At 50.0% G+C, this 11,618-nt stretch overlaps 1 protein-coding gene across 5 annotated transcripts in view; it reads left to right on the plus strand.

Moving 5' to 3' along the window:
- The window catches only part of DNMT3B (DNA methyltransferase 3 beta), a 54,513-nt gene that overhangs the window by 41,077 nt on the left and 1,818 nt on the right, over positions 1–11,618 (plus strand). For 2 of the 5 annotated variants that reach the window (XM_039479246.2, XM_074406398.1), the window contains 10 exons: positions 260–339; positions 656–768; positions 1,931–2,114; positions 2,692–2,776; positions 3,838–3,983; positions 4,658–4,748; positions 5,103–5,251; positions 6,135–6,220; positions 9,143–9,212; positions 9,971–10,089. In XM_039479246.2, coding sequence (XP_039335180.2) covers positions 260–339; positions 656–768; positions 1,931–2,114; positions 2,692–2,776; positions 3,838–3,983; positions 4,658–4,748; positions 5,103–5,251; positions 6,135–6,220; positions 9,143–9,212; positions 9,971–10,089 — 1,123 coding nt within the window. The remainder of the gene's footprint in view (positions 1–259; positions 340–655; positions 769–1,930; positions 2,115–2,691; positions 2,777–3,837; positions 3,984–4,657; positions 4,749–5,102; positions 5,252–6,134; positions 6,221–9,142; positions 9,213–9,970; positions 10,090–11,618) is intronic. The other 3 variants (XM_039479247.2, XM_074406399.1, XM_074406401.1) reach the window with 2 other exon arrangements.

Genomic DNA, 11,618 nt, shown 5'->3' on the forward strand with positions numbered 1-11,618 from the left:
CCCGTGCTCAGCGTTCTGCCTGACATCATCCAACTAGGGCAGCCCCCAGCCTGTCTTGACGTTCCCCATCTGTGAAGCAGCGATGGCACCTTGAAAGCACTGTGGAAAGGCAGAGGCCATGAGGCCTGACCTGAGGCGCGAAGAGTCCTAGGCAAGGTGCTGGCCTGGAGGAAAATCTCAAGAACTGAGAGACCCCCGGCATCAGCAGCTGGTGTCAGGGCCTCCATTGCCACAAGCCGCAACCCTGTTTTCCTTACAGATGGCTGTTTGTCTTGTGGCAGGAAAAATCCCGTGTCCTTCCACCCTCTCTTTGAGGGGGGCCTCTGTCAGACATGCCGGGTAAGTCCTCCCGCCCTTGCCCTGGACCTTCCTCCCCCTGCCTCCCCACTCTTCCCTGTCCTTCCCAACAGCACCTGCGTGGAGCGTCAGTGAAGCTCACTCATCCCAGGTACGTTGCACGCTGCTGCCGGGGCAGGGTTGGGGAGAGCTGTCATAGAGGCCGGAGGCACACACATCACAGCCAGTTGTCCTTTTAAAGGATACCAAGCCACCAGCAGTGTGTTTTGTGGCTGTGTCCTAGGACCTCCACCTGCAAGCTGGCAGGGCCCGGCTTCTCTGCTCTCCGATTTCACTGGTGTTTCTCTCTCGCTGGCAGGATCGGTTCCTCGAGCTGTTTTACATGTATGATGACGATGGCTATCAGTCTTACTGCACCGTGTGCTGCGAGGGCCGAGAGCTGCTGCTTTGCAGCAACACGAGCTGCTGCCGGTGAGCGCTGGGCCCTGTGGGGTGGATGTGGGTGGGCCCCCATGGCTCCTCGGTTCCTGCAGTCTGCAGACAGCTGTCTGTTTAATGGAATCCCAGGCATGGGAACAGGGAGCTAAACTGTCCTGGAAGCAGCACACGAGGATGATACTTACGGTGGCTGTGGTTGTAGCATACTTGGAGTAGAACTCACATATAGGGAAGGGCTGTCTTTTCTGAGAGAGGGTCTCGCTCTGTTGCCCAGGGTGGAGTACAGTGACATGATGATAGTTTACTGCAGCCTCCCATTCCTATGCTCAAGCAATCCTCCCACCTCAGCCTCCTGAGTAGCTTGATTACAGGCACACACCACCACATCCAGCTATTTTTGTTTATTTATTTGAGGTGGAGTCTTGCTCTTTTTTTTCTTTTAAAGCAGAGTCCTGCTGTGACACCCAGCCTGGAGTGCAGTGGCACGATCTCGGATCACTGCAACCTCCACCCCCAGGATACAAGCAGTTCCCATACCTCAGCCTCCCGAGTAGCTGGAATTATAAGTGTGCACCACCACGCCCATCTAATTTTTGTGTTTTTAGTAGAGGCAGGGTTTCACCATGTTGGCCAGGCTGCTCTCAAACTCCTGCCCTCAGGTGATCTGCCTGCCTCAGCCTCCCAAATCCCTGCACTCCCAAAGTGCTGGCATTACAGGCATGATCCACCGCACCTAGCCTATTTTTTGGTTATAAATTAAAAGTATAAATGTTCCCTAGGCTCTTCTCAAATCCCTGGGCTCAAGCGGTTCTCCTACCTCAGCCTGCCAAAGCCCTGGGGTGACAGGTATGAGCCACTGCACCCAGCTAGATGTGCTCTTAATAGTCTAAGAGCATGAGGGAAGGGGATGACTCGGCTGTCAGGAAGGTTAACTCCCTGAATTGCCAGTTGGCCTGTAATCCAAAGTGTCCATGGAGTGAAGTAGGTTGTTGGGAGAGCATTTTTGATCAGAGAGCCTGTGGAATAAGTGGGATGGGGTAATCCAGAAAGACCTCAGTGAACCCAATACCAGCGGATCGATCCTTGGTAAGCTTTTAGGAGGGGGTTGCTATTTCCCTGTGGAAAGTGGCAAGGGGGTGTCACAGGAGACCAGCTGGATGACAAAGGCATCACTTCTCCCTGCCGCTGGGTACAGGTGCTTCTGTGTGGAGTGCTTGGAGGTGCTGGTAGGCACAGGCACAGCGGCCGAGGCCAAGCTGCAGGAGCCCTGGAGCTGCTACATGTGTCTCCCGCAGCGCTGTCACGGCATCCTGCGGCGCCGGAAGGACTGGAACGTGCGCCTACAGGCCTTCTTCACCAGTGACACGGGACTGGAATACGTAAGCCACAGGCTCCTGCCTCCACCACCGCAGACCCCAGGGGCACAGGGTGTTGGAAGGCTCTGGAATTCTCAGAGAAAGAGTAGTAGAAGTAAAGATGCGTTGTACAAGTGGAAACTCTTGGAGCCTCAACAGCTGAGAGACCTGTCGAATTGACAGCTCCTGGGCACCGTCTTCAGCCTTGCCAGGGTTCACTCCCTCCTTGCCGGTTTCTCAGCATATAAAGAAATGGTTGTAGTCTTCTGAGTTAGCACAGCTGAGAGGGAAGGAAATCGTAGAAATGAATTTGCTAGTTCTTGGAGGGAGGCCCGCCCTAAGTCGTTCCCACCTGGGGTGATAACCTTTTCATGTGTGCATCTATGCATGCATATCTGGCTCGTGTCCGAGGACAAATTGGCCATTCCTGGCCAAATGCAGGCTTGCGTGGTACACAGTCCCCATCGAGGCTTCAGTGGGCTTTTTGCAGTGGCTGCAGCAGGGTTTGAAGCCTTCAGAGCAGGGTCAGCCTGCCCTTCCCTCAGAGCTGGAGTCTTTCCCCTGCACTTTCACCACCACGACCTCCTTCCTTACCTGGCAGGAAGCCCCCAAGCTGTACCCTGCCATTCCCGCAGCCCGAAGGCGGCCCATTCGAGTCCTGTCTCTGTTTGATGGAATCGCAACAGGTGAGTTTGGCATACACTGGGGAATGCTCTGCTGCTGCATCGCACGAGGGTAGCCAAGGCGTCAGAAGGCATGGTTAGGGTGTCTCATCTGGGCCAGAAACCCTGGGGGATTACCTTCTCTGAAGAAAACTCTCCACCTTCTCAACCACCTGGCAGTCTTGGTCATTGTATTTTATTTGTTAGTGCAATGGCGCGATCTCTGCTCACTGTGGTGTCTGCCTCCCGGGTTCAAGCGATTCTCCTGTCTCAGCCTCTCGAGTAGCTAGGATTACAGGTGCTCGCCACCATCCCTGGCTAATTTTTGTATTTTTAGTAGAGATACAGTTTCTCCTTGTTGGTTATGCTGGTCTCGACCTCCTGACCTCAGGTGATCTGCCCACCTTGGCCTCCCAAAGTGCTAGGATAAGAGGCATGAGTCACCGTGCCCGGGCAGTCTTGGTCATTTTAAGGGAGGTTACATCTTAGCTGTTACACTTTTTTTTTTTTTTTGAGACAGAGTTTCGCTCTTGTTACCCAGGTTGGAGTGCAATGGCGCGATCTCGGCTCACCGCAACCTCCGCCGCCTGGGTTCAGGCAATTCTCCTGCCTCAGCCTCCTGAGTAGCTGGGATTACAGGCATGCGCCACCATGCCCAGCTAATTTTTGTATTTTTAATAGAGACGGGGTTTCACCATGTTGACCAGGATGGTCTCGATCTCTTGACCTTGTGATCCACCCGCTTCGGCCTCCCAAAGTGCTGGGATTACAGGCTTGAGCCACCGCACCCGGCTGTTTTTTGTTAAGTGCAGATATCTTGCAACCAATTTTCATTCCACATGCATAAGTATAATTGGAGATAAATTAGCAACAACTACTGCTCTCTGTGGTTATCGTATCCTCCTTTTCCCCCATACGGAGTTCACACAGCTAGTATGTGAGGTGCCTGTACAGCCTTTCCTGGATTTAACGCATGTGATGCAGTCATGAGGAATTCTGCATTTTACTATAGCAGGGAGTGGAGGAGATGAGCTGCTGTGTGCTCAGCATCATTCATGCTTCTGTGTCTCCCTGGCACCCCCCAGGCTACCTAGTCCTCAAAGAGTTGGGCATAAAGGTGGGAAAGTACGTTGCCTCCGAAGTGTGTGAGGAGTCCATCGCTGTTGGAACCGTGAAGCACGAGGGGAATATCAAATATGTGAACGACGTGAGGAACATCACAAAGAAAAATGTGAGGGCAGTCTGTACCCTGTGGGCCTCGTCTCTCCCTGTGCTCACCAGTCTTCCACACCCTGAAACCTGCATGTAGGCCCCATCCCTGAGACCCCGGGGCACTGTGGTAGAAGAGAATCTGTGGTTATCCTGGTGTGATGGCTCACACCTGTAATCTCAGCACTTTGGAAGGAGAATCATGTGAGCTCAGGAGTTTTAGTCTCAGTAATATAGTGAGACCTTGTGTCTATTTAAAAAAAAGAAAAAAATGATTGAAAGCTTGAGGAATCTTAAACATGAGGTTTTCTAGGGTCAGAAGTGGAGTTGGTGACCATGCAAGGTTCTACTTTTTTTTTCTTTTGAGACAGAGCCTTACTCTGGAGTGTAATGGTGCAATTTCAGCTCACTACAACCTCCACCTCCTGGGTTTAAGCAATTCTTCTTATGCTGAAGGGATTACATGCATGTGCCACCACACCGGGCTAATTTTTATATTTCTAGTAGATATGGGATTTCTCCATGTTGGCCAGGCTGGTCTCAAACTCCTGACCTCAGATGAACTGCCCCCGTCAGCCTCCTAAAGTGCTGTGATTACGGGCATGAGCCATCTCACCTGGCCCCAAGGAGGATTCTAGAAGTGGGTCCAACTCTCTTTCCCCCGGTTCACACCCTCATCCTGACTCTCTCTCTCAGATTGAAGAATGGGGCCCATTTGACTTGGTGATTGGTGGAAGCCCATGCAACGATCTCTCAAATGTGAATCCAGCCAGGAAAGGCCTATATGGTGAGCATCCTTCTCTCTGGGAGTCCCTGGAGTGCCTGTGTCACCCGATCACTGATCCAGGTTGAGCAGCCTGAGAAGGAGCCACTTGCTTCCCACCAAGTTACTGGTAGCCTCAGGGGTCTGTTGGTGCTGCCTACTCTCCATAGTAAATCCTCAGCCCACCAGGGAAATACCCTACCTAGTAAATAGTGCCCTGCTGCCTCTGTCCCTGCTGCCATTCAGGTGGATGTGGACGGTAGGCATCGGCCTTAGTGTCAGGAGGCCACTGGGAACCTGTTGGTCTCAGGGAATACAGTGGGTTGGGCTGGAGGTTTCAAATGAGCCCTGCTCTGTCATCTTCTTTTCTGAGCACAGAGGGCACAGGCCGGCTCTTCTTCGAATTTTACCACCTGCTGAATTACTCACGCCCCAAGGAGGGTGATGACCGGCCGTTCTTCTGGATGTTTGAGAATGTTGTAGCCATGAAGGTTGGCGACAAGAGGGACATCTCGCGGTTCCTGGAGGTGAGAGAATCTGGGGACCTGATTGTCACAGTCAGCCTGGGCAGGGAAAGCCCTGCTGGCAGTGATGCTTGGTGGGTGTTGCCAATGTTGAGAATTATTTTCCCATTCTTGGTCTGGCAAGATCCAAGAGACAGTCTTGTTCTGTCTCCCAGGCTGAAGGACAGTGGCATGATCTGCAGCCTTGAACAGCTGGGCTCAGGCAATCCTCCTGCCTCAGCGTCCTGAGTAGCTGGGACTACAGGGGCATGCCACCATGTATTTTTGGTAGAGATGGGGTCTTGGTATGTTGCCCAGCCTAGTCGTGAACTCCTGGGCTCAAGTGATCCGCCCACCTCCCAGTATGTTAGGATGAGAGAGGTGAGCCACTGTGCCCTGCCAGTACAAGGAAAATAAGTAATCTCATCCCAAGTCTTTGAAGTCAGAAATGATGAAACCATCATCTGTTGTTAAGGGCTCATGAGATTTGACTCAATTTTTTACTCTAGAGAGTTTTCTCATTTTTGATATGAAAACTGCTTTAGACCAGGCACAGTGGCTCATGTCTGCAGTGCCAGCATTTTGCGAGGCTGAGGTTGGAGAATCTCTTGAGCCCACTGTGTATCATATATTGTAATATCTGGCATGTTCCAGGGGATACTTTCTCAGAATCTGCAGGTTTCACCTTATCTCTACCCACTGTTAGCATAGTATGAGGGCATTTATCATGTCCTCTAGGCAGCCTCCTGATGGCAGTTGGTCTTTTCTCTGTCTTGGAGGATTCATGCTGCTTTCATAGTCAGGGTATAGCCCTATCACCTGCAAAGCTCAAAGGTCAGACTTCGTTCCGGTTGACACCAGAACTCTAATAATGGGCTCCTAACAGCAATCTTCTTTCTCCCTGCAGTGTAATCCAGTGATGATTGATGCCATCAAAGTTTCTGCTGCTCACAGGGCCCGATATTTCTGGGGCAACCTTCCTGGGATGAACAGGTAACAAGGGGCTCTGAGTGGGTCAGGTAACAGCCAAGTTAAATATGTGATATGTGATACCAGCTCTGACATTCATGCCTTTTGAGACAGAGCTGGTTCTGCAGAGAAATGGCTATACCCTGGGTTTCAGACCACCTGTGGTCTTGTGGGTTAATCCCTGTTAAGATGTTCAGCAAGTCCCTGAGAATCTCTGTAGGAGTTGTACTGTTACCTGCTGCAAGCTGCTGACGGACCTGATCTTAAAAGTCCCAGGTGGCTGGGCGCGGTGGCTCACGCCTGTAATCCCAGCACTTTGGGAGGCCGAGACTGGAGGATCGCTTGAGCCCAGGAGTTCTAGACCAGCCTGGGCAACAACGTGAGACCCCCGTCTCTATAAAAAATTAAGAAAAATACAAGTCTCATGTGCTGTAGCCAGACTCTGTACCTCTTTCCTGCCAGGGATCTCTCAATACTTGAGCTTGTTGATGCTCCTGTCCTTCACCTCTCCTCCCCGTTGCCATAGGGACAGCGTCTGGAAATGGAAGTAGATTGTTGTTAGTGGTGCCTTTCCTCCTGCCCCAGAGATGAAGTGATCTTGGCCAGGCTCGTGTTGACCAACCAGGTGGCAGAGCTGCTATGGCAAGCAATAGCCCGAAGACAATCTCCCTCAGATTCTCATCACCAGGAGCATTTATCATATACTGAAGACAGTTCAGTCTTTAGACCCGGTGAAAGCCAGAAAGCAGGCAGCTTTACTGAGGATTATCTCCTCTATATGTGGTTTCAAGGAGAAGAACTTGCTAATTAAGATGTAAAATGTGATGGTAATGTGACATCCCAGACTTGCAAATGAGTTAAGCTTAAAACATTCTCCTGTAGAGTGAGGTGTGGAAACACAATAACCTTCCGCCACTTAGTGAGGTGTGGACAGAGGTGAGGGTCCTGAGGTAGCCTGGAGGATTTTTGTTGGCTGCCTTGCCCGAGTACTTGGCTAAGCAGCCAGTCTTAGGGTACGATGCCAGTGTCTGGAATTAAATGGGTTAATTCCTTCAACATTTGAGCTCCCAGTCTGTCAGGCAGTGTCACGCTGTTGCCATTTTTGAGGTTAAACACATCATGTCTATCTTGGCTTTCATGATAGTGAGATGCTTGTTGGAGAGGGGAGAGAAGATAGTGATTTGGGGTTTATTGCTGGCGGATGGGCATTGCATGGTTGATGGGAGGGCTTCTCATTCTAGCCAGAGTCATCGGTGAAGGAATGGAGCCATGCAGTTATTAGAGTACTCCAGATGGAAGGAAGAGGGTCTGGGATGATGGGAAACATCCCCATACCAGCTCAGAGCACCCTAGGTAGGGTGGCTGGGAAAGAAGGGCCAAGTAACATGGGCCTTAATGTGGTACCACTGAGATCGCTTTGGCGTGGGAAGTTACAGATAAGATGAATTGTGTCCTACATTCATGGCAGCTTCTGGGTGGATCACAGACAACAGCAGGATGTAGGCAGGACTGGGGATACGTGAGGTGACTAGATGGCTCAAAGAAGGAGAGATGACTGATGATGATGTGGTGCCCCAGGAGGTGCCATCCCCAGAGAACACAGTGTGAGTGGTGGCCCCTGGGGTTTGCAGCACAGCAATCCTGTGACTTAGCAAGGAGGGGTCAGATTCAGGATATTTGGAGAGTCGGACATTTGCTGAGGCGTTGAATGTGTAGGCTAGGAGGTGGAAGGATCAGTGAGACCTGATGCAGATCTGATGCTGTGACTAAGCTATGCAGGCTTATAGGATGGGTGTGTCAAGCATGATACAGGGGACAGGCCCAAGTCATCTGGCTTGTTTAGATCTTAATCCTACAATCAGCACAAGGTGGGGCTATGCAATGTCCTTTTCTTCTGGTCTCTCAGCTCCCTTGGGTCCATGGCGGTGGTAGGAATGGTGGTAGAGGTGGCATTTGAAGCCTGGCAGGTAAGGTCAAGGAAATGTATCAGTCTAGGGACCTATGTTTTGTGATTTCCCTAGCCTCTCTGTGGGCACGGTTCTCGTTCTCATGTCTGAGTTTTTTGGCCTTGACGTCCCTAACATGGGTTACTGTGGTTGTCCTGAATTCTGTACTCTTGCTCTGGTTTCTGTTCTGGAGCTGCTCAGCTACTTGCAGTTCTATCCCTTGCCCTTCTTAGTCATCTGTTTGCCTCTCTGCATTTGCAAAATAGTTTTCAAGGGTGAAAGTTAAAAGGGTGCTTGGTCCTTTTGTGAACCACCTACTGTCCACTGTAATGAAAATGCCATCCACTGCTTTTTTCTGTTTTTGTTTTTGCCTTAAGATACTGGGTCTGTCTCCCAGGCTGGAGAGCAGAGTTATAATCATAACTCACTGCAGCCTCTAACTCCTAGGCTTAAGCGATCCTCCTGCCTTGAACTCCCAAAGTGCTGGGATTATTGGTAGGAACCGCTGCAGCCAGTTGCCATTAACTTTTAAAGCCTCCGGAGGCAGCATCCCCAGCAGCGAGCCACCAAACCGTGGGTGTGAGGTAGTGATTCTATCAGGTAGACCCATAAAAATCTAAACAAAATCACTTTAAAATAGACGGAAGCTCAAAGGGGTAGTGTGATTTGCCCAAGCTCACTCAGACAGTGAGCAGTAGAGCGAGGACCTGAGGTTTCTCCTGTCCCGCCCCTGTATAGTGTTCTTGCTCAGTGGGAACCTGACTTCGAAGTCCTGGCAGGGGAGCATTACCTCCTGGATGCTGGGTGTCCCGTCTTGGGGCTAGCCCATCCCTGGCTTTGGCACACATGCTTGTGCTCCTGCCAGAATCAGTTTCATCATTGAATGCAGCAAGTTCACTGCCAGGGTACATCTCTGCAACACAGGCCCTCACTCCTACCTTGTGCCTAGCAGAGGACCCTCTACAGCTAGTAAAAAGTAATGGGTTTTGGCTGTTCCCAGGCCCGTGATAGCATCAAAGAATGATAAACTCGAGCTGCAGGACTGCTTGGAATACAATAGGATAGCCAAGGTAAGATGAGCTGTGGCCCTCTGGAAAAATGCACTTGGTGTCCTCCAAGTGGGGACTTGGGAGATGACCTTGGTGTCTGATTGGTCCCTACTCCTCTCCTCGACGTGACTTCCTGGTGTTGGGCTGCTTTCTCCCACACATGGTTCTGTCCCATCCTCAAATACAGAGACCAGGAGACATTCCTGATAAGTAATCACTATGAGAAAAGGCAACGAGTCTTTCTAATTTTAATACTGGATACATAAAGACACAGAATTTCAGCTGGCCCTCCCAGGGAGAAAGGAATAATTAATCCTTTTGCCAAAAAATTAATTTTATGAAGACCTCCATAAACCTCAATCTCCATGTTTGCATAAAGCAAAGATCCATTTATCTAAACTCCGGTTGAGCATTCTCTGTATCTGGGTGGTTTTTACTTAATCTTGCTTGATCAGGAACTCTGGTGTCCTCTTGGTCCCCCCATGTGATCTCATTCATGGTCACTTTTTTAATCTCATTTTTTCTGAGGCTGGTCCTTCCTGTTAACTTCTTGGCATTTGTGGGAAGCACAAAACGTTCTCGTTCCTTCAACTCCCAGCCCTGCCACTCCTCTGCCGCGCCTGCGCTCTCCCCTCCATCTTTCCCAGGCACTTTTCTCTCCCAGCCCTGCCACTCCTCTGCCGCGCCTGCGCCCTCCCCTCCATACCAGGTGCTTTTGAGCCTTGCCTCTACCCAGATCCCTTCATTCTGCGCTCACTCCATGTCGTTTTGTTCTCCAGTTAAAGAAAGTACAGACAATAACCACCAAGTCGAACTCAATCAAACAGGGGAAAAACCAACTTTTCCCTGTTGTCATGAATGGCAAAGAAGATGTTTTGTGGTGCACTGAGCTCGAAAGGTGAGCAAGGCTGCACTTGGCGAGGGAAACCGTGCAGGTAGAAACAGAAACGGGCAGACATGGGCAGGTGTTTATCTTAACTCTTGATGGTCTCACTGCCCTTCAATGTTAGCGGGGCTAGGAGTAATAATACCTTGTCATAGTTCGCCCTTATTTCCTGACAAAAATGGAGGAGGGGGTGTGGTGGTGGTGAGGAATCTGTGATCGGAGGTCATTAGGCTGCAGCATCTGTCTGTTGGCTGCACTGCCCTGATAATCTGCCTGTCCCAGCACGCTGGGACACTAGGATGCATGAGAAGTCGGTGAAAGAAAACCCCACAGACACACCATTCTTGAAGACTTTGCTCATTCTATGAATGATTCCTTCTGAGCCCAGTGTGTCCTCTCCTTCCCTTTCTTTGGCTATTTTGATGCAAATAACCCTCTCTTGGATTTGAGGTCTGTTCTGTCCCTTTTCTGTCCCTACTCTGTTTGTTCCTTTTGCTTATACTATTTTTAAAAAATCATTACTTGGTATGGTAATGTAATTAAGGCTCTGAACATTCTTCCTTACATTTATTCTGTGTTGGGAAGGCTTTGATACAGATTATTTTCATTCCAGATATTTCACTTCTACAACGGGTTTAATTTCTTCTTTGACTTTTCTGGATATAAAAGTAACTTCTGAAGAGTATTTATGCTGTAGATTATTGTGTATGGAAACCTAAAATGGTTGGTGCAGATGGCTGTCACTGTGTAGACGCTAAGGCAAAGCAAGATGCAGGCCTGAGGTATTACATACACCTTTGACATGCTTCTGAGTCCCCACGCAGTCAGTGGCCTGCTGGGATGACTCGTTGGTATTGGACTGTATACCTGAGCAACCCTGAGGTTCAGCCTCTGAAGCCTCTTTATAGGTAGAACCCAAAGAGGAAGCTTTTAATATATTCGATGGCATCTGCCTGAAGTTGTCCAGCTTGGTCCTTCATTCAGCATTTGGGCTTGAAGAAGGAAGGAAAATTCTGATGGCCTGAGACTGTGAGGATTGAAAATCTAGGCTGTTAGCCGGGCGCGGTGGCTCAAGCCTGTAATCCCAGCACTTTGGGAGGCTGAGGCGGGTGGATCACGAGGTCAAGAGATCAAGACCATCATGGTCAACATGGTGAAACCCCGTCTCTACTAAAAATACAAAAAAGTAGCTGGGCATGGTGGTGCGTGCCTATAATCCCAGCTACTCAGGAGGCTGAGGCAGGAGAATTGCCTGAACCCAGGAGGCGGAGGTTGCGGTGAGCCGAGATCGTGCCATTGCACTCCAGCCTGGGTAACAAGAGCGAAACTCCGTCTCAAAAAAAAAAAAAAAAAGAAAAAAAGAAAATCTAGGCTGTTTTTGAGTGACCTTGTTCCTTACTAAGGAAATTGCTGAACTTCTCCTATCGTAGGAGTTTGAAGACATATTGCTGGCTGGCTGATTTGGTATGCACACATTTATTCAAGGAAGGTCTTCTGAGCACCAACTCTGTGCCAACAGTATGGTGCTAGGCCTACACAAA

The sequence above is a fragment of the Saimiri boliviensis genome, chromosome 9, assembly GCF_048565385.1.
Source record: "Saimiri boliviensis isolate mSaiBol1 chromosome 9, mSaiBol1.pri, whole genome shotgun sequence".
Taxonomy (NCBI): Eukaryota; Metazoa; Chordata; class Mammalia; order Primates; family Cebidae; genus Saimiri; species Saimiri boliviensis.